This window comes from Vanellus vanellus (genome assembly GCF_965231255.1).
Source record: "Vanellus vanellus genome assembly, chromosome: 5".
Classification (NCBI taxonomy): Eukaryota; Metazoa; Chordata; class Aves; order Charadriiformes; family Charadriidae; genus Vanellus; species Vanellus vanellus.
Genome location: NC_138910.1, coordinates 33,450,809 through 33,474,445, shown reverse-complemented (window position 1 = coordinate 33,474,445; position 23,637 = coordinate 33,450,809). Strand labels below are relative to the sequence as shown.

Below are 23,637 nucleotides of genomic sequence, written 5' to 3'. Positions count from 1 at the left end.
TTTTCTTGTCAGGCACTTGCAAGGGCTGGATTCTGAACACTTACAAGGTCTTCTGTATATGTAATTTATATTACACATGTAAATATGTAATTTTTCACATCATATTGTAAGATTATGAAAAATTTAAACAAGAAAACCAAGCTACAATGTTTTTTAAATATATATCGAAGAAATACAAACTGATAATTACTATTCTCAGTTAAGTATATTTTTTAAAAATTAGAATATATATCGCAATAATAAAAGACATTTGTAATCAGTCTTTCAAAGACAGGTACTTACAGTAGCAGGAGAAGCGACTTCTAAATCCATTGGTTCAAAAATAAGGCTCATTTGCTCTGACATTTTGATGATCTCTCCACTCATAAGGCACAACTTTTTATTATCATCAAGCACCGTATTCATATTCTCAATCCATACTGCATCCACTGGTCCATCAAAAACCAGCCATTTCCTATCTAGAGTCTGGTTTGCAGAAAATATTTTTAATCAAATATCTGCAATTTATTTTATCATGTTTACTGTATAATAAATATTTTAGATCTAAAGTTATTTTCCACAAAAATAATTGAAAATACGCGGAGTACAGAGTTGTATTCACAAGCAGTTCCGGAAATGACAATCTATATTCACAATTTAGTTTTACAACTTTAAAACATATACTGTAGTTAATGACGGAAAGTTAATATCTTTGACTGGTTCCTTTCAGTTATACTTGCAATGCAGTACATTGCTTATGCTAAACTGCAACATGAGTTATGACACGGTGAGACTGTTAATACAAGTCACTCCTCATGAGTAATGCACCCTTACCATGGAAGTCAATAGGACTAATCTAAGGAATATGGTAATATCAAAATGTAATATGTCTGGGTTTTTACACTATAAGCAAAGTCAGAGGTATTAATCATATTTCTTACAGGAAAATACAAAGCACTTGTGCAGTTCTGCAAATGTTATTAGACATGGTGAATTTTGCAGCGATCAGCTTCAATATATCATTAGTTTAAGTTTATAAGAGCAAAGAGTCTGATACTGCAATCACTACCAAAAAGTAAGGTATCTGTCAGGTAGGCACATCTTTTGTTATACTCAGTGAAAATATTTCAATGGACCTTAATGGAAGGTCAGCCATAAGCCACACTCAGACAGCAGTTTCTTCCAAAATAAACATCAAAACACCCGTATACATAAACAGCACAGATATGGGCCGTAATCAGACAAAATAAGGAATGACAATATGGTAGAAAGATTAAATATTAATTTATTTATAACATACGCAAACAAAAAAACCCTTCTATCTTCACATAAGGAAGACTGAAACACAAATCTTAAATCATCAGCATCCAAAAAGTACTTTACTTAGAGCATATTACAATCAAGTATATGATTCCTACAATGGTTGTGCAAAAAACATGGAATTCAAATCTAAAATGTACAAATTGAAAAGCCATTTCCAAAAATGCTCTAAGCCTCTTAAGGACTTACTGGAGAAGAAGCAAATGCTCTGAAGCTCACTGCTAGGATGCCATCTGACCACTCATGTGACACTGGATCAAATTGTCCATATAGCTGACCCATTGTTATTGATTTGGGATTTAAAACAGTGATCTGAACTTTATTTTCTTCCATCAGCCCCTGAAGACACAAAAGTAATAAAATCTGTTAATACCAAACATGTAATTTAGTATGCTATTCGTTTTATTTTGAATTTTACAGTTATATATTATTAAATCTTCATAAAGATTTCATCAAGTTACAACAGGAAAGACATTACTAATATTACACTTGAAAGATGGTTTACAAGTGTCTAAAGACAATTATCCCAAATTCATCATGGGCAGTTGGAAGTCTAATTTTAATACTGAAGAGCAGCTTGACAAATGAAGACAGAATTTTGGGGTTTTTTTTAATGAACTGGACATTAGGCAGTCAGTCAAGAGATCCAAGTTCTAGTCTTCCACTTAACAAGGATTACACCAGGCCAAGCCCTTTTGTCCCTCTATCCCATTTTCCCCATGTTTAAGGAATAAATATGACCGCCTTGGTAAATTTCTGACATTGATGTCAAAATGACATTACAAAGTTAGTTTGGGTTTGGGTTTTGGGGTTTTTTTTTTTGTTTGGTTTTTGGTTTTGTTGTTGTTGTTTTTTAAACTTAAACCATGTAAAGATATCTAATTTTACTTTTTGATTCTTTTCTTCTCTCCTTGTGACTAAATATGACATTTAATACCACACACATCAGAGATCACGTGGCTGGAAACCACTGTTCTACAGGAATGAATTACAAGCAAAAGTGACAAATTGCGAACACTGATTTAAACACCTACTTACTGTAGCCTTAAAATATAAGAAACATGTACCCCTGATTTAAGAAAAAAACCTCTTTCTTTCCAAAAGCAGCCCTATTGTTATGAACTCGAACTGAGAAATCAGGAGTTCGGCACCATTTCATGCCTGTTCTGACTGCCTTCCTCCCACTGATACACATAATCTTTCTTTGTTTCCCTTCATAAAATAGAAAATGCAGGAATTTTAATATGATACTTCAAAGGAGAGAAAAAGTATGTTTATGAAAAAGTATGATTACAACTTCTTTTTCTGACATTTTGTATTGAATTATAATTCATTCTAACATACCTTTTTTCACACCAAAGCGAACATTCAGAGGGAAATGTAGTATTTAGAGAAAGGGGAAAATGGGTAACATCTTGAAAAGAGTTATAAGCTAAGTGAACAGCAAACACTCCAGCAAGTTATAAGCTAAGTGAACAGCAAACACTCCAGCGTGACAAAAATACAATTTAAAAAAAAACTTGAGTACAGCAATTTTGTCACGGTTGCCCAGATTAAAAAAAAATTAAACTCTGTTGTAATGACAAAAAATTAGACTTATAATCTCCAAGATTTGCAAGTACATTACAATTTTCTTTTGTATTATTTCTGTTAGCAGCTTCTGACCTCATACATCACAAATCTCATCTTACTCATCACAATGCTCCCTAATTATAAAATTCAGATAGAGTCCCAATACAGCTTCTAGAGTTCCCAGAACTAAAACCTAATCATTTCAGATCAATGAGATTTTTTTCAAGATGGTAAAAATCCTCCAAAAAAGCAATTGTTATCATAATCAAAATGAAATTGTCTTGAATAGTTCGATACCAGTTCTTGGGGGCGGGGAGGGGGGGGGGGGGGGAACTCCAATATGTGTGATGGTCATTAAATTAATCAATGGAAGGGATTAAATTAATCATTGGAGGGGATTGAGAAGCTGAGCTAACAGGAGGAAAATCACCAGATAAAAATTTCTTACTCTACCACGTATTCTTTCCCTTAACAAACAAAAATGGGAAGTATTGGACAACGATTCACTGAATTAAAAGGAAAAGCAGAAAGTTAAATATTGTTTTATTGGAGTGACAGGCAGGAACAGAATTTCTCCTACATACCTAAAGCAAAAGTTTCACCATTTGATCTGTGATATAGGAAGCAAATAAGTAACAGCTTTTAATAAAGTATCATGAGAATAGAGTTGTTTGATAGCAATAGCAATATGAAAGTCTAGCCAGTCTAGCCTTGTCGATATCTGCACAAAAATACAAGGTGTCTACCAGAAGATCACTATTAAGGAAATGAAACAATTTTGCTAAGGTGGTTGATTGCATGTTTCCAGTCTGCCAGCCTAAAGAAATTCAGTGTCCTGAAGATCACTTGTGCTTCATGGTCATTACTATTTTTCTCTGGAAGTGCCTGGAGTTCAATGAGCGGGCCAGTTACCTCTCAAGTCTCAAATCCTAAACACTTTATTTCAGAAACAGCTACAAAAGTGCCTTCTACTGGCTTTACATTCCATCCTAGCAGATCAGATTAGACTGAATCTAGACGTCCTTAGAACACAGAAAACTGAAGACAATAACTATAATTAGATTATTCTGCAAAAGCCTCCACAGCCCAAGTGACAGGATTCCAGACATCTCATATGAAATATAAATATTTTGATGGCTTGAATTTGATCGAGATTTGGTATCTTACAAGTTCTTTATTTGGTTATTATTTGGTTACTTAAATGTTCCACAAATAACAAATATTACCCACTTCTCCTATGTCAGATGAGAAGCTCTTTAGAAGAACAGATCTTGGATTTGTTTGAGATCCAAAATTTGTCTAAAAAAATTAAATATTCTGGTTTCAAAAATAATCAAAATTTGAGGCTTTACTTGCTGGGTTTACATGGGTTTATTATATCCCTATCAGAAAATCTTCACAACTTTGTGTAAGTTTATGAAACATATCCATTGTTTGGTGTAGTTCTAAACTGAATAATCTCTGTTAAAAGAGAGTTCAATAGCTCTTGGGAATAAGCTGAAATCTGGTATAAAGCTTTCACAAGGAAGAGTTTATCATAAAATTTCAAGTAGCTAATTCATACCTTGTCCAATCCAATGAAAGAATTTAAAGAAAATGCTGTAAGTTCTCTAAATGATGGAACATGAAAGGTATGAAATGGGTATGCTTAAACACATGAAATGTATGAAATGTGTATATTTAAAACTGAGTCATCCTATCATATGTAAGTTTGGAAGTACAGCATCTCAATCAAATTCTTTAGCTTTTCCTTATACTTTCAAGGTCCTTAAAGTAAATTCTGTATTCAGCATAAATATTAAAATACATTTATAAATTTTGCTGGAAAATAGTTTTCACTAGAAATATTTATAAAAATGTTTAAATACCTTCTCACACATGTCTCCCAATGCTCCTGCCAGAACTCGATATGCACATGTTTTTCCACCAAAAGGCTCTCCAACTATCATAAAGCCATGACGCACAATCATCATCTCATATATCTGCAGGATCTTCATAGTAAATACATCAGTCATTTGCAAATTCATAGCATCACAGTTTGTTTTGATGGCTTCCAATAGGTCATTGTAGTCTGGTTTTGGTAGCTTCACACCAGGAAACAAATCAGAAGTAATACCCTATCCAAACAATTAATTGGAAAGTACACTTATTTTCACAGTAATTTGGTTTGAAACTCATGCAACCAACCCTTTGTTGACACTAGGCAGACTAATATATATTTTTATTAAAATCAAATAATTATAAATTTCACAACACCCCTGCCTGTGCCAAAATTCTGACTAATTTATTATTGATATTTATTTCATGTATGTTTTTCATATTTACCTAGGCACAAACAGAAGGGATTCACTATCCAAGAATATTCTCTCTTGATAAACATTAGCTTTTATTAAACTAGTTTATAAATATTGCAGTTATACAGTGGAGAAAATGTTTACCTTTTTTCCTCAATAACTGAAAAATAATTATCTGAAATCTAAATTTAAAAGCAAAGCTCCTGCAGTTTTGCTTACAACAAAACAAAAAAGATACAGAATAAACTGAAGACACAACAAATGAAAAAAAGAATCTCTGGGCTATCATTTCAATTAGACAGACCTGCAGTATCAACTTGGAAAGCAAAGATTACTGAAAAAACGTTCAAAATAACACATATTCTTTAGAAATTACAATGACAGCAATTATTGGTTGACTTAGAATCACATTGACATTTTTCCTGTTACTGTGTATGTTGGTTTCCTTCTACTGTGTGCCTTGGTTTTCTTTTAGCACTGTTAGTTTCCACTGTTAACAAGCATATCACATCCTGACTTTAAAAAGTGTTTTCTTATTTAAGTGTTTAAGTATTAAAATATATTTTTAACATTCCATGCTACCGGGGCATGTTTTACAACTGACTATGACAAAACCAAGGCTTTCCCAAAGAAAATAATCCTATTTCCCAAGTAGAAATATCAAGCTATGTCCAATGTGAGCAGCTTTTCTTGTCTGAAACACATTTGATGTAAAATTTCCATTAGTTATTCTTCTCCTGCAATTTTTCTCCACACTCTCTGTTAAAGAATTAAAGATTTATACACTTCTGCTAGAGTATGGTCTTTCTATGCCTACTAGATTTAATAACTTAGATAATGAGAAGAAAAAAATAATCTATTAATCCTTTCCTCCTTACAAAATGGATGACATAAACATGGGGAAATGTGGGAATACCATATTAAAAGAAACCATTCACCATCATAGCAGAAGCTGTACTTTGAGCAAAAGTGTTTTCTCTACAACAGAGCAGGATCAATATTACAAACAAACCCATTAATAGGGACCAAAGACTTTATGATAGGCCCAATGCAATATACTACAGGACCAATAGTAAAGGAATGTATTTTTTAAAGTGTTTAAAGTCAAGATTCAAAAATCTGGATGGACCATACATAATATAAAATAAATTCAAGCAGAGTTTTGAGCAAAACCAGACAGGAAAGCACGTATCATTTGCACATTCCTACATAAACAAAGAAGAGTTACTGTATATCTCAAGCTAGATGTACCTGACTACACTGGAGACTTAAACAAGAAAGGCAAAACCAGCAAAATGAAAAGGAATATGGAGGACACGGGTGTTTCCCCATTTCTCTCAATTCTGATGTATAAATTAAGGGAAGAAATGAATATTCCTCATAATAAAAATGGAAATCATTCTAAAAAATCATACTTAAAACTTTAAATTATATTACTACTGCTGAACTTAAATCTTTTCATAATTCTTTCTGTATATGATAAAATTTTCAAACAAAGCTACTTTATTCCAGAAGTAACAGAATTAGGCTATTACAATTCCCACATACTCTACACCTAACTTACTGCTGGCTCTTAAATCTGTCCTACAATGAATAACTAATTACAGTGACACTGTGGCATGTTAATTTGTCAGTGTTTTATCTTGTAACATGCATCTGTTCTGTTCTGACATAATCATCTACTTTAATTCTATTTGAACCTTATGTTCCTTAGACATCTTCTGTTTATAAGTCAATAATGTGATACTTCCTAGTTTCAGCTTCTAAAATTTTTCCTATTTTGGGGATACCCCAATAAGCAAAATATTAGTATGTGCAAGGCTATTTCATCTCTAAAGCAACATATGTTCGTTATTCTATGAAAATGAACAATGTATAGTACTACTTCATAAATATAGAGTTAATTTCTGTAAATTCTTAAAGACTGAAACTTAGAGAAACAACTACTGAAGATGCTTCAATTTTCCCCAGACAACTTCTCTAAATTTATCTCCACTTTTTTAAAACTTATGAAAATATGAAGTCTCCCTTCATGGTCATGAATTTTAATTAGATTAGAGTAACAATGTCCAGAGACGTATGTTTCTAATTCCTTATGTTTTCATATAACTCTGGGTAATGCAATTACCTTTTCTGTGCTCCAGATTTCTAAGGCTTTTTCTTAAAATTCCTGAAGGAAAGATCTTCCATATTACTTTTAGAATGTTTTCTTATAGAAATTACTTCATTTTATTCCATTATAAAATTACACAAAAGTAAATATGTGCTGAAAATATAATTGCAACTAATATGACTGCTAAAATATACTTCTTGCTATCCAAAACAACTCATGAGAGTTTTTGATGTTGTGAGTGTGTAACTGCACACAAATTCCCATGCCTCTACATGAAGAAACATTTTTTTTTCCAGATAAGATCTTTCCATTAATGTTTAAAAAGGTACACATGAAAACCATGTTTTCAGTTTCCAAACATCTGTATACACCAGCTCAGATCGCTTCTTCTTTTTCTAACATGACACAGAGAGCTCACAGCTACCAAAGAAGCTTGCAGACTTTTCCAAATGAAGTTGACAGCTACCATTTGTGTTGGGCATGCTTGGTCCAATCAGAGATATATTAAACATGCCTAGCCTGCGGTAACAGGTTAGAAGTCAAATCCAAATGGCGCATATTAGGACACAGACTGACTTTGTTAGTGCATCCTGTAAATCAGGGGAGTAAGTTACAGATCATTTTCTCCAGCACAGTTCCATACTGAGATCAACTCAGGACAAGAATGAACGTGGGACATAGTCTATTTACTGCTTTGCATGTTTTAAATGACAATATTTTCTCTAATAAAAAGGAGACTATTAGTACCTACCTATTTCATAAGAATACATGAGGTACTCTGAAATGTTGGATACACAATATATAAAAATTGATTGTTACGATTTCAAGCAGTAGACTTGGCAGAAACTTTCATTGGTCTAAACTATCAAAATCCAAATGCTCAGTATGTTTGCTAGGAAGGAACAATTAAGACTAAGTTTTAAAATAATTACAGGCTAGACTAAAAAGATCTGTGGTCCAACTCTCTGATAAACCTCTTACATAATATTTTTATCAACAAGTATTTTTAGTGAGCTCTTTATATTACTAAAAATCTGTGTCTTCTACCTCAAAAAGTGGTAAATCATGAGACAAGAATTTAGGCAGGTTGACATCTGTAATGGATCTAAGGAGCAAAATTTCTTCATCTTCCAATGGATATTTCAGCTAAAAAATATAAAAAATATCATTAGTTAATTTGTATAGCTGCAAAAAAACAGATGTTAAACTTGTTTTACTGAATATTTCCTGTCGTGCATCTATGCAACTATTTTGGCAGGTTCTGGTCCACTGATAACACCATATGTTCTGGATGTATGTTTATACATTCATATCAAGGTGCTTGCAGTAGGCTTCTATAGTCAGCCCAATTTCACTTTAGTTTATGTCCAGTGATGGGTGTTACTATAAATTTGACATGATGTTTTTTCCTAAACTATTGATTTTTTGCTTTCAAAGATGTATTCCTTTTCTTCCAAAGAAAAATAATTTTCCCTACTTTGACGTAAAACTTCTGCCTTCAGCAAAGTGGAAATTCTAAAACCTTGCATATAGATCTCTCTGCCAGCTTATAAAAAAAAAAAAATTTAAAAGTGCCTCTTTTGCCCCTATACACAGCGTACTTACTGATTTGGGTTTTTTTTTTGGGGGGGGGAGGGGTGCGTGTAATAGTAGGATTAAGTGTTGCCAAAAATTGGAATGGAAGAGAATTATAAATTATACTAGTCTACCAAAATAATAACAACTGGTTTAATAAAAAAAAAAGCTTATTTTCCTAGTAAAATGTATACATTCATCCACAATGCAAGCCAAAACAAAATACTACATGCTACACCATTTTTCTTGAAGATAAAAGAGTGATCAAAGTCACATGTGGCAAATATTAGCTAGTGTGTTACTGGAATATGTTCACATACTGTGGCAAAGACATCAGAACCTGATAAGAAAAGCACAGCAAAGCAGGGGCCAACACGCCAAACAATTCAGTAAATTTGCATTTAACTAGAATTCTTGAAAGATAATCAGCACAGAATCACAGAATGGTCAGGGTTGGAAGGGACCTCTGGAGTTCATCTAGTCCAACCCCCCTGCCAGAGCAGGGTCACCTACAGCAAGTTGCACAGGACGGCCTCCAGACAGGTTTTGAATGCCTCCAGAGTGGGAGGCTCCACAACCTCTCTGGGCAGCCTGTTCCAGTGCTCTGCCACCCTCAAAGTAAAGAAGTTCCTCCTCATGTTAAGATGGACTTCATATGCTCAAGTTTGTGCCCGTTACCTCTTGTCCTATCACTGGGCACCACTGAAAAAAGACTGTTCCCATCCCCCTGGCACCCTCCCTTTAAGTATTTGTAAGCATTAATAAGATCCCCCCTCAATCTTCTTTTCTCTCGACTAAAAAGACCCAAGTCCCTCAGTCTTTCCTCGTAAGAGGGATGTTCTAACATTCTAATCATCTTTGTAGCCTTTTTCTGGACCGTCTCCAGCAGTTCCCTGTCTTTCTTGAACTGGGGAGCCCAGAACTGGACACAGTACTCCAGATGCGACCTCACTGGGGCAGAGTAGAGGGGAAGGATGACCTCCCTCAACCTGCTGACTACACTCTTTTTGATGCACCCCAGGATGCCATTGGCCTTCTTGGCCACCAGGGCACATTGCTGCCTCATGGTCACCTTTCTACAGAGCTGCTCTCCAGGAGGTCAGCCCCCAACCTGTACTGATGCATGGGGTTATTCCTCTCCAGGTGCAGTACCCTACAACTTGCCCTTGTTGAATTTCATAAGGTTTCTCTCTGCCCAACTCTCCAGCCTGTCCAGGTCACGCTGTAAAGCAGCACAGCCTTCTGGCGTGTCAGCCACTCCTCCCAGTTTTGTGTCATCAGCAAACTTGCTGATGGTACACTCTATCCCTTCATCCAGGTCTTAATAGGTATGTCATTCAGTGACAAGCGGTGTGGTAAATGGCCAGGTAGTCTTATCTCTTCTCAACTTTCCTCAGCTTATGCCCTCATAAATACCCTTTTCATTTTCATAGGTATCACAGGATGAAATAGGATAGTGTACCTTTTGTTACAAAAGAGACACATTACTAAGTTATTGGATGACAAAGAAAATTCAAAAAATTGTTTACCTTCAGGTTGCCAGCAGCAGTGAGTACTGATTTCACAGCTCTCATTCCATAATCATAATGGTGCTGAGAAGACAACTGCTCTGAACACAGACGATACGTAGCTACAATTTTTACAGATAGTGGTCGAGCAGTAACAAACCCACAAGAATATAGAACAATTTCCGCAATCATGGCATAATCAGGAACCATCATAGCTACTGTTCTAAAGAGAGCCTATTAAACATATATGTGAAAAATCACATTAGAAAAAATACCACATTATTATGTACAACGTTTTCTAGAATGACATAAAATACTATTTTTTTCATTATGTCAGTAATACAGTGACAGCCAATTACATTTAACTACTGCGATTATGACTACAATATATTTAATGGCTTTCCATAAACGCCTAGAAAGACTTTGTCTTCCATTGTGAGAGTTCACGGTTGTAGGTCATCTTCATTCAAGATTAACAACAAAAACATATAAAACACCACAAGCTCTAGAAGGAACAGGGGAGTGCAATACAACTACCACAAATAAGTTGATACAGTCAGACTCTCACTAGTGTTGTTTAGCTGGAACCTGTGCTTCAGTTTTACCATTGTTCTACCAAACAAGCATCAGAATACTTCCAAAAACTTTCAAAACTTTCACTACTTTTCATATTTTACCAGAAAGTTTTTTAAATTATCCTCTTTTCATTGATAGAAGTAGTATTTTTGAATCTTGTACTCGTACTGTGTTAGTGAGTAAACTTCCTAGACAGTTGTGAGAAATGTTTACAAAGATTGTACTTTTCTATGTTTTTATTAATTTATCAAGATATTTGCTCAGATTTCCTTTTCTTTCTATGGACACAGGACCAATGTATATTAAGGGTAAGAAAGGATATTGCACTCTTGTAATAGTCACTCAATAATAAACTTAGACAGAATAGAAATCTCTTACACTAAAAGCACCACAAGTGCCTTCAGATCAAACCAAAAGATGAGGAAAAAAAAATTAATAAACCCCACACATTTTTATTCAACATTAAGATATTATTCACTGCTTGGTCACTATAAAGCATTCCTTTCATTTTTGAACTTTCAGGTGCTTAGCCACAGAGAAATTTTAACTTTCTTATTTTATCCTGACAATCAGACGTTGAATCAAGCAACCACTTCCTGACATTTTAAAATGTAGTTTATTCCTATTTTTCAGTCTAATTATCCTTTTAAATTTCTTTTTCTTGTGAGAGAAAATTATTTTTACACTAGTGTAATCAAAACCTGAAGGTAACCCATACTAAATATTCTGAATATTTTCTATATTTGACAAGAAGTGATTTCTTTTTTTTTAACTTTCTGTATTAGCTATCAAAAGTAATAAAATAACAAGTGTTTTAATACCTTAAGATTATCAGGAAGCTCTGAACGCCCAGCATAACCAGGATTCATGGTAATGAAGACAGCACAAGTCGGGTTTAGTTTCAGTTCAGTTCCTTCAAACACTATTAAATCAGATCCTGAATTAATGCCTATGAAGAAATAAAAACTTATGTCATTGCTGAGCAGGTTTTGTTGCTTTATTCTTTGTTGTTGTTTCTTTATTCTTTGTCATATGTAAGCCAAATATATGATTAAAATAACAGGTTACCTCTTTGGATAGTAAAAATCTGCTGAGCAACCACAGAGAGTACTTCCAGATCAATCCTGTTGAATTCATCAAAGCAAGCCCATGCCCCACAAGACAATAAACCCTAGAAGAGACAGACACATGAATAATTAATAGGTAACTACCTATTTTGGACATGCCACTCCAGATAGTATTTGTTTCAAAAAGAATTAAAAACTAATTCACAATCCTAATTCTTCTGTCACATGCAAAGTACCTATCAAATACACACATTTTGCATGTTTTACTTTTATAGTCAGTACTTTGCAATTGGACAAGGGGGAAAGATGTCAGCACTAAATAAGGCTCCAAAAAATCTACCCCTTTTTTGCATCTATGCTAACAAGGTTCACAGTGACAAAAGGAAACACAAGGACTTCTGCATGGTTAAAATTAACCATTCAGTTATGGCATCTTACAGCATACCACGTTACCTAAAGTACAACTAAAGAATAATTCTCTTTTCCTACAGTTCTGGTTAATTCATAGGTCTCTTCTGAGATATGGTCCCAAAATGCTACTGTACTGTCTCTGCAGCACTGACAGTCTTTAAATGGCAGCTCATGCTTTGTTAACAGTAATTCAAAAATTCCCATTTAAGACACAGAATTTTGCTTTCATCATTCTAAAGAGATACTTTTAATTTTGCTGAACTTCCATCATGTTGAACTTTGAAGATAAATCACATCATTCCAATGCCACCTCTGACTCAACATATGAATAATGCCAGGGAGAAAAGCATACTTGCTCTATTTTTGTATCATTCCAGTCCAAACCAGGACCCTGGACTATAGGACACGGATGTCAAGGACAGATTTTCATAATACAGAGCTGTCTACTCAGGCTAATATCAAAATGAATATATGCTTGATTTGTATAATGACTCTTACCAGTTTATTTAGAGTTTAGATTAAACCTCAAGTCCCCTAAAATTTGCAATAAGCTATTAAAAATGCACTCATTGAAATAGCATCTATGTTGCTTATTTAAAGCAAATAAAATCATTATGGTATAATTCATTTTCAAAGCACATAAAATCATTTTGGTATCTCAGTTGGATTCTTATTTACAGTAAGATATAGCTGTACAATATTAGTGTTATATAGCAGCCTGGAAGTGGAGAAAGATATATTTACAATACCTTAAGACCACTTCAAGTGCCAAAAAAATTAAAGGGCTTTAATATAATTGAGAATATGACCCTCAAGATTTATCCAAACCTTAAAAAATTTTCCTAATGCAAGGTAATCCAATCCATCAGAACAATTGAAAACCACACACTGTTTAGCTACAGCCTTTGCTAAATCTTTTGTAGTTTCTGTTTTTCCAGTTCCAGCAGGACCTTCAGGGGCACCTCCAAGGTGTAGGTGTAGTGCACCAAATAGGGTTCTGGAAATAAAAATAATATAAAAAAAAAATTGTACAACTTTTCATGCTATTTTTCCCGCTACTCTAATTTTTAACAGAAACTTTTAAAATTTGTTTTGTGTCTGCATTTCCTATGATGGTACACTTTACTTGCTTTTGGCCAGCTGTAGTTTACAAATGTGTAGACCGGACCCATCCCACAGGGAAGTCAGCTGCCTCCCTGGGGCCAGAATTAAGGACATAAGGAGAAAACTCCCTTCCCTGGTTAAGACATCAGATTACTACCCACTACTGATATTTCAGGTAGGTGGTGATGAGGTAGGTACCAGAAGTCTAAGGGCAATGAAGAATGACTTCAGGGCCCTGGGACGGCTGGTTAAGGGATCGGGAGCACAAATAGTGTTCTCCTCTATCCCACCATTTGCAGGGGTTGACCAGGGGATAAATAGGAGGAGTCAGGAAATTAACTCCTGGCTCCGAGACTGGTGTATCCGGCAGAACTTTGGCTTTTTTGATCATGGGCTCATCTACAGGAAACCAGGCATGCTGGCAACAGGTGGGGGAAGCCTAACCCGAAGGGGAAGAAAGATCCTAGGACAAGAGCTAGCAGGGCTCATCTACAGGGCTTTAAACTAGGTTTGAAGGGGGACGGGGATGAGACCAGGATTACAAAAGTGGTGCCTGGGAGAAGCGTACCAGTGCTTCTGGGTAAAAGTGTTAGCAAGGTCTTGCAGCCTGTCCCAGTGGTGGTGGGGGATGGTGAATTGTGTGACAGCCAAGGCACGAGGGGTAGTGATAATTTGGTAGCTACAGTAGTGCCTAAGTATGATCAGGTGCGAATTAGGGCTTGTCCCCCCAAGAAAGTGGCAGGGCAATCAGCCCAGCTGAAGTGCATCTATACTAATGCACGCAGCATGGGAAATAAACAGGAGGAGCTGGAGGCCATTGTACAGCAAGGAAACTATGATATAGTCGCCATCACAGAAACGTGGTGGGAGGACACACACAAGTGGAGTGCTGTAATGGATGGCTACCAACTCTTCAAAAAGGATAGGCAAGGAAGAAGAGGTGGTGGGGTGGCCCTCTATGTTAGGGGCAGTTTTGAATGCCAGGAACTTAACAGTGTGGATGACAACACTGAGTGTGTATGGATAAAAATTAAGGGGAAGGCTAATAAGGCAGACATCGTGATGGGAGTTTGTTATAGACCTCCTAATCAGGATGTAGAAGCCGATGAAGTATTCTACAAGCAGCTGGCAGAGGTCTCACAATCATCTGCCCTTGTTCTTGTGGGGGACTTCAACTTCCCAGACGTCTGCTGGAAATACAATGCAGCAGAGAGGGAACAGTCATGGAGGTTCCTGGAGTGTGTGGAAGACAACTTCCTAACACAGCTGGTGAAGGAACCAACTAGGGGAAGTGCCCTACTGGACCTACTGTTTGTTAACAGAGAAGGTCTTGTGGAGGATGTAAAGGTTGGAGGTCGCCTTGGGCACAGTGATCACGAAATGATAGAATTTTCAATTCTTGATCACGTAAGGCGGGGAGCCAGCAGAACTGCCACCTTGGATTTCCGAAGGGCAGACTTTAGCCTGTTTAGGAGCATGGTCGAGAGTGTCCCTTGGGAGGCAGTTTTGAAGAGCAAAGGTGCCCAGGAAGGCTGGGCATACTTCAAGCAGGTGCTCTTAAAAGCTCAGGAGAAGGCCATCCCCTTGTCTCGAAAAACGAGCAGACGGGGAAGACGACCAGCCTGGCTAAATAGAGAACTTTGGCTGGACCTCAGGAAAAAAAGAAAAGTTTACATTCTCTGGAAAAGGGGGTTGGCAACTTATGAGGATTATCAAGATATAACAAAGCTATGTAGGGGGAAAATGAGAAGGGCCAAAGCTCAATCAGAACTCAGCTTGGCCACTGCAGTCAAAGACAATAAGAAAAGGTTCTTTGAATATATCAATAGAAAAAGGAAGACTAGGGAAAATGTAGGCCCGCTGGTGAACGAGACAGGTGCCCTAGTGGTGGAGGACGCAGAGAAGGCAGAGTTACTGAATGCCTTCTTTTCTTCGGTCTTCACTGCTAAAGCTGTCCCTCATGAATCCCACCCTCTGAAGGCAAAAGGGGAGGTCTGGAGAGTGGAAGATTTTCCCTCAGTTGAGGAGGACCGGGTCAGAGACCACTTGGCCAAGCTGGACATTCATAAGTCCATGGGCCCTGATGGCATGCATCCGCGAGTGCTGAGAGAGCTGGCGGATGTTATTGCTAGACCACTCTCCATCGTCTTTGAACGGTCATGGAGAACAGGAGAGGTGCCTGAGGACTGGAGGAAGGCCGACATCACTCCAATCTTCAAAAAAGGCAAGAAGGAGGACCCAGGGAACTACAGACCGGTTAGTCTCACCTCTGTCCCTGGGAAGGTATTGGAGCGACTCATTCTGGATGTCATCTCCAATCACGTTGAGGAACAGGAAGTTATTGGAAGTGGTCAACATGGATTTACCAAGGGTAAATCGTGCTTGACCAATCTGATAGCTTTCTATGATGTTATAACTGGTTGGCTGGATGAGGGGAAAGTCGTGGATGTCATCTACCTTGACTTTAGCAAGGCTTTTGACACTGTCTCCCATGACATCCTTATTAGGAAGCTGAGGAAGTATGGGCTAGATGAGGTGACAGTGAGGTGGATTGAGAGTTGGCTGCGGGACAGGACTCAGAGGGTTGTGATCAGCGGCACAGAGTCTAGTTGGAGGCCTGTAACCAGTGGTGTCCCCCAGGGGTCAATACTCGGTCCTATTTTGTTTAATATATTCATTAATGACCTGGATGAGGGGACAGAGTGTATCCTCGGCAAGTTTGCTGATGATACCAAACTGGGTGGGGTGGCTGACACCCCAGAGGGCTGTGCTGCCATCCAGCGTGACCTGGACAGGCTGGAGAGCTGGGCAGAGAAGAACCTAATGAGGTTCAACAAAACCAAGTGCAAGGTCCTGCACCTGGGGAGGAAGAATGCTAGGCACCAGTACAGGTTAGGGGCTTACCTGCTGGGAGATAGCTTGGAGGAGAAGGATCTGGGGGTTGTGGTAGACAGTAAATTATCCATGGCCCAGCAATGTGCCCTTGTAGCCAAAAAGGCCAATGGAATCCTGGGCTGCATAGGGAAGAGTGTGGCCAGTAGGTCGAGGGAGGTCATTCTCCCCCTCTACTCGGCACTGGTGAGGCCACAACTGGAATACTGTGTCCAGTTTTGGGCTCCCCAGTTCAAGAGGGACAGGGAACTGCTGGAGCGAGTCCAGCGAAGGGCAACTAAGATGATTAAGGGCTTGGAGCACCTCCCTTATGAGGAAAGGCTGAGAGAGCTGGGACTCTTTAGCCTGGAGAAGAGAAGGCTGAGGGGAGACCTGATTATGGCATACAAGTATCTAAAGGGTGGGTTGAAGAAGGATGGAGCCAGGCTCTTTTCATTGGTTCCAAGTGACAGGACGAGGGGCAATGGGCACAAGTTAGAACACAGGAAGTTCCGTTCAAATACACGGAAACAGTTCTTTACGGTTCGGGTGACAGAGCACTGGAACAGGCTGCCCAGGGAGGTTGTGGAGTCCCCTTCCCTGGAGATTTTCAAGACCCGCCTGGATGCAGTCCTGAGAAATGTGCTCTAGGCAATCCTGCTTTAGCAGGAGAGTTGGACTAGATGATCTCTAGAGGTCCCTTCCAACTCTGATAATTCTGTGATTCTGTGATTCTGTGATTCTGTAGTAAGGTACAAAGTTTACTAGAAGTTCACAATAGAGAATAGTTTAGTTTCCACTTTCTAAATCTAAATCCTCTTGTAATTGTGACACTATAATTAGTGATAAAAAGATTAATTTTATCACAAATTTAGATTAAAATATTCATAAAGGACCAATTGTGTTCCACCAAAAGAAGTGTAGCCTATTCTAATTATGCCTTTCAGAACATAAAAAAATATAATTCTGGAGTCATTTATTCTCAAGACTTATTAAAATACCTCAACTAAATAAATTTTTGTAATACAGTACATTTAGTAACTTGCAGTTTTACCTGTAGCATCTGTCTGTAAGTGGAGTAATAACCAGCCTAGGAGTATTGCCCAGATATTCGTATCCATACCTCAGTCCAGCATTGATCATCTTTGTTTGTAGATGCCCTTCCTAAAAAACAATGGATTAATTTTATAGATTAAATAAATAATTTAAAAAAAAAAAAAAAAACACACCCACAACTCAACAATATTTCTCAAGTTCCTCAACAGGCCCGATTCTGTTAGAAACAACTAGATGGCAGACTACTGATTGCTCTGAGATGCTAGTTTCAGTGTCACTCAAACAAAAAAATAAAATTGCCGATTAATAGATACTAAAGTATTGACAGAAAAAGATCATTTTTACATTAATTGTTGCCTAAAAAATAATCCTACTAACCAGATTGGAGAGTAAAACTGTCCTGTGTAGCTACTTAGAAAGTTAACGGACTTTCTAAAAGGTAAACAGAAGAAATAATGCCAAATAGCTGTAATTATGGTCAATGTGATGACTCTCATACAGCAATGTATAATCCCTACATATATCCTTTTTTTTTTTTTTTTTTAATTTCACATGCAATGCCTTTTGTATTGCGGGAAGTCTCATCCTGATGAATGTAAAATATTGTATCTTACCACTATCCAGCATAAACATTGTCATTTTTCCAATAAGTGTAAGGCACAAATAAAATAATACTGACAATAAGTCAGATTAAAAGCTCTAACTGAAAATTGTTATTCCTATAGCATTCACTATTCTGCAGAATGAGAAAACCAAAACACAGTCTTTGAGTGAACAATTTTTGTCTGTAACCCCCCCCCCGAGAATTCAGCAAATGTACTGAGACTCAGCAGTGATGAAAAAAAGTAATTTTAATGAAAAACTGTTTGCGTCTGGCTACTGGCCATTCTAGTTAGCAATCCATAAAATGATTGGTTATAGGTATTCTCTTATCAGCAGAAATTCTCATAGTAGCGTAACCATTCTCTGTGTCAGCAAGCTAGCAGAAATTGAAAAACTGTGAACAGAAATTACCTTCTAATAGCATTGAGAGGTATCACTTACCTCCCAGTAGTATCTAAGCTGACTTAACCATTCAAAGTCACTCTCATCTTTGACTTTCTTGCTTACTAGAGATGCAAGAACATCCCTAGCATGAACATCAAGCACAACAAGTGCTCCTAGAGTCACTCGATTCTGCTGAGACAGCTTTCCTCTCACCAAGGTGACAATGTCCTCAATCTGTCTATTATTCTGTTCCAGAAAATCCTCTAGTGCCTGCAAAAATTTTTAAAGTTAAGAAGTTTCATGTCTAGTCTAAGACATGATTATTTTTTCTTACATTACTTTCATTTCTCTGTATTAAAAAGATCCTTCTCACTATAATAGTAGTACAACATCCTTCGTTCACTCGTAGTTCAATAGCGTTGGTTTGGGGTTTTTTTCCCTGCTTTTACAGAACCATATGTAAAACACCAATGATACATATCTGGAAACCAAACAGCATACACTATTTTCTTCCTGGAACACCGGAAACAGTCCTTATCTTTTTACACATTAAGAAAAGAAAAATGCCACATGTGTTTCAAAGATCTACTTATATGTATAAAATTCCCACAATAGTTAGAAACAATCACTTATCTACAATTCAAAAAAGTAACAAGCAAATGCATTTTTCTACAATTTTTCACTTTACTGACTTCTGGTTATAGTCTGTGTTCAGTTAGCTTAATCATTTCTTTTACACAGTAATTGATAGTTTCTTTCAAGCTAATAAGTTGCTGATAAACAAGAAAGACCCAATTAAGGAAAGCACTTGTATCATGACAGAACTTAGATGTGAAGTGCTTTACTGAATTCCAACAAAAAAGTGGGAATTAACCTTAGTAATACATTCACACCAAAGCATGTTTCTATAGAGGGAGGGCTTCTATTCGTCTGGAGAAAAACTTACCTAGGTCTGGTTTAGATTTTTCTCCCTGCTAGCCTGCTGTTCCTCTCCAAACACACTGGCACTGGTAGCCCTCAATAGATTATGATGATTTTGAGATCTCTAATCTCAGCTAGTTATTTTCCAAACATTAAGTTTGGATAATCACCTGCTTAGTGATCACCTGCTTAGTATCACCTGCTTCGGACAATCACCTCCTTTTTATTTATGAGAATGAAGCAGTAAACACAGAGTTCAAAAGCAGTTCAATTTCTACAGTGTTGCATTAGAAGTTCTGACCAGAACAAAATCTGAAATATCTCACTCAAGTCAGGGATAATAACCCACTTGCTTACAACCTCAGCAAACACAAGATGTCAGTTGAGACACAGACTACGTCCTCAACTCCCATATCAGTAACATTCCATGGTGCTATCCTTCTGACCGTATGACTGTATTTCATTGAGAATGCACATGATCCACAAGACAATGCTCTCAAAATTTGTGAAACATCTTTGTTTTTATACAGCATCTAAGTTAATTATTTGGTTTTAATAAGAAATTTGCACCTTTGATTTATGTACAACAGTTATTTGTTGGCAACAGTTAACTCAAAAATGTGAAACAATTAACCCAAAAATGTTTGAAAGGGAGCATGTGTGTGTATGCATGTGCATGTATGTGTAAAGACATATTTAATATTAATGAGTGACTAAAATGATATTGGCATCCTGTCCAAACTTAAGTGCTTTAGGCAGAATGCAGTACTTTCAGCCTTTCACATGGTCACTGATTGTCTGTTATGTTTCTCATGCTTTAGTATACAACACAGGAACGGAAAAGAGAAAGAATACTGAAGGCTGTAAGACAGAGTTGTTCTCCCTGCCACAGATTTGTAACAGACTGTCAGGAGATGCAAATACCTCTCCACCACTTCACTACATACAAGCCCCTTTCCACAGCAAAACGAAGATTCTTGGGCTGAAGCCAGATGAGCAGAATTCCCACTGCAACAGAATTTGAGTGAAATCTACAGGAAGGTCAGGTTTTCCTGCATACCCATGTACAGAAAACACTTGATACAGAGGAGCACAAGAGCTTTTGTCTAGGCTTAAAATTCTGTAACAAACATTCCCAACAGTAAATTAATTTAACCCTCGCTTAACTTCCTCTTTTGTTCACTAACAACATTAACCACAGACTCATTAAGGTGAGGTTGTCTTTCACTTTTTTTTTGTAAATCTAAAATCTCTAAGATTAGAATTCCTGTCTCGCCTTACTGAAAGTCTTTCACCAATTGAGGATAAATGGTGCAGAGTATGTAGAATCTGGTTTCCCCAGGAAACTGAGGATCTCCTTTATTGCTGGGAAAAGAAAAGTATTTTCAAATCTTTTTCAAATCTTCAGATCTGTTGCAAAATTTACTGCTTGTATTAGCAGATAATGTCCTCTTCCCCCTTTATTTCCCTCTTCCAAGACAGAGAGTATCATGGAATATCATAAAGTTATAACTTTATGCATAGCTGTGAAAAATTTGATGTTTCTTTCTGTCCAAACACCACAGAATGAAAGTCTAGTTGCGTCGTATGATGGTGGCAATTCTGGCACACTTCTAAATACATTAAGCATTTGTGATAAACAGATGAAAGGTTCTTTGAAACACACTTCCTGAATCTTCATTCAATGCCTTAAGTACCTTTATTCCCACTAGCATTAGCTAATACATTATAAATTCTATACCAGTGAGGCATTATTCATTATTTGACAAGGGTAAGGATGCTATGTATCTTCTAATGCTAGTCCTAGCCCATCCATATAAAAGCACTAAACATTAATGAAGGTAAGTTAGACTTCTGAACTAGAGACAAACAGACAAGCTGTGCTAATCCATACCACCTGAATACACCACTAGACTGCTTTCCCAGAAACATGTAGTCTACGTGTTGAGCTAAATAGAACATACTCTGATATAGTGCAGAAACATTGGTGCCTATATCCAAAAGAAAATATTAACTTCACAGTCTTAAAGGACCACATTTCAGGTAGATCTTTAGAGAAGATACTAAAAAGATTAACTATTACATTGAACACCTATTAATCAAAAAAGGTTATTACCAAAGGTCTGATTTGGTACTGCATTATCTCAATTTGACTTAAATTTAAATTTAAAATATTCTTACCGTTTGGCCATTTCTAATAGATATCTGTACTTGCATTGTCCAGAAAGTTTGGGATACACAAAGAACTGTTTGTCCAGGCCACTCTCTTACCCAATTAACACGTGGAGTTTTTGGATAAGCTTCAAGTGCATCCCCAATTACCTAGACAGGAAAAAGCACACTATGACTACCTGTGAAAACAGGTAATATTCAGCTTTAGAATTCATTTAAGATAGGTTGTATTACTGAGAATAACAAATAAATCAGGGTCTAGATTCAGCCTCAAATTCAACTCTAGTATTACCTCTTGCAAGCAAATCTCTCAACAAAGCTCAAAAAACTCCAGTGTCATATGAACCAAGTCACCACACAAAATTTCTGAGAACTGATTTCACAACACATCCTAAAATGATTCTTGCCATCAGATACTTAAAGTTTTCTAGCTCTATCTACAATGAAACTAGAAAACAAATACAAATACCATTTAATTAAAAGTAATATCCCAAACTGAATCTAATTCTATCTATTCATTCCAGTAAAATAATCTATTCATTCCAGTACAATCTATTCATTCCAGTAAATCTATTCATTCCAGTAAAAACCCAGAACTTTCGATTTTGCAGATCATAGTATTTAAACTTATATCTAGCTTTAAGTGTATTTTCTAATCATAGAATGATTAACCTGGTTCTAATGCCACTCAAGGACAATCCAAATGAAACAAAAAGTTGCACTGGAAACAAACTTCCAGTCTATACCAACAGGTTATTTTCCTGCCATTAACAAAAAAACAAGCAAGAATAAAGTCTTATTATCAACAAACTCCTCAATAAATTTAGATGGCTCGTCAGACAAGCAGTGTAAACTACCTGAGTGAAAATCTGCCATTTGTTTTGCAGTTCCAAACCTCTTTGCTTTTAACAATCTATACACACAATAGCATCAATAAAAAAATACATATATGAGGGGAGAATGTGTCTGCATTAACCTTAAACCTATGTAAATGATATCTGGTTTAGATCATTATAAAAGTTCTGAAGTCAAGGCTAAACGTAGACAAATGGTGCTTAACCATTTCTTATTCATGCATCTCAGTTTGTCCATGTCTGATATGCACCAAATAGATCAGGTTATTCACTTTCTTCTGTACTGATATGGCACTACACTTATTAAAATGTTGTACTGTAAGACAGTGTAAGGGAAAGTGTGTGCACATTTAATTACCGCAATTGACATTGAAAAGGATCACAAAAAAGAAGACAGAGATGGTTAAACATATGACACAATGATACACTGTAAAGACTAGAACAATATAATCTGAAGAGTTAAGGGCCTTGATAGTCATAATTAAGAGGAACATTAATAAGAGGAACATTTGTCCCACACGATATCCTGGTCTCTAAATTGAAGAGACATGGATTCGACAAATGGACCACTCAGTGGATAAAGAACTGGCTGGACAGTTGCACTCAAAAGAGTTGCGGTCAACAGCTCAATGTCCAAATGGAGAGCAGTGGTGTTCCTCAGGGGTCGGTACTGGGACCTGTATTGTTCAACATCTTTGTCGGCGACATGGACAGTGGGGTTGAGTGCACCCTCAGCAAGTTTGCCGATGATACCAAGCTGTTTGGAAAGGTAGACACGCTGGAGGGGAGGGATGCCATCCAGAGGGACCTGGACAGGCTGAAAGAGGTGGGCCCAAGCCAACCTCATGCAGTTCAACAAGGCCAAGTGCAAGGTCTTACATCTGGGTCGGGGCAATCCCAAGCACAAATACAGGCTCGGTGGGGAATAGCTGAGAGCAACCCCGAGGAGAAGGACCTGGGTGTGCTGATTGACAAGAAGCTCAACATGAGCCAGCAGTGTGCGATCGCAGCCCAGAAGGCCAACCGTATCCTGGGCTGCATCAAAAGAAGTGTGGCCAGCAGGTCAAAGGAGGTGATTCTGCCCCTCTACTCCACTCTCGTGAGACCCCACCTGGAGTATTGCATCCAGCTCTGGAGTCCCCAACATAAGAAGGACATGGACCTGCTGGAGCGTGTCCAGAGGAGAGCCACAAGGATGATCCGAGGGCTGGAGCACCTCCCCTATGAAGAGAGGCTGAAAGAGTTGGGGCTGTTCAG

At 37.2% G+C, this 23,637-nt stretch overlaps 1 protein-coding gene across 1 annotated transcript in view; it reads right to left on the bottom strand.

Annotated features, from left to right (window-relative positions):
- The window catches only part of DNAH7 (dynein axonemal heavy chain 7), a gene marked incomplete at its 5' end in the record, with an annotated part of 117,347 nt that overhangs the window by 57,404 nt on the left and 36,306 nt on the right, over positions 1-23,637 (bottom strand). The window contains 11 exons of the mRNA XM_082483985.1: positions 283-465; positions 1,489-1,638; positions 4,740-4,988; positions 8,326-8,424; positions 10,383-10,595; positions 11,759-11,886; positions 12,006-12,108; positions 13,244-13,412; positions 17,445-17,554; positions 18,491-18,703; positions 21,536-21,676. Coding sequence (XP_082340111.1) covers positions 283-465; positions 1,489-1,638; positions 4,740-4,988; positions 8,326-8,424; positions 10,383-10,595; positions 11,759-11,886; positions 12,006-12,108; positions 13,244-13,412; positions 17,445-17,554; positions 18,491-18,703; positions 21,536-21,676 — 1,758 coding nt within the window. The remainder of the gene's footprint in view (positions 1-282; positions 466-1,488; positions 1,639-4,739; positions 4,989-8,325; positions 8,425-10,382; positions 10,596-11,758; positions 11,887-12,005; positions 12,109-13,243; positions 13,413-17,444; positions 17,555-18,490; positions 18,704-21,535; positions 21,677-23,637) is intronic.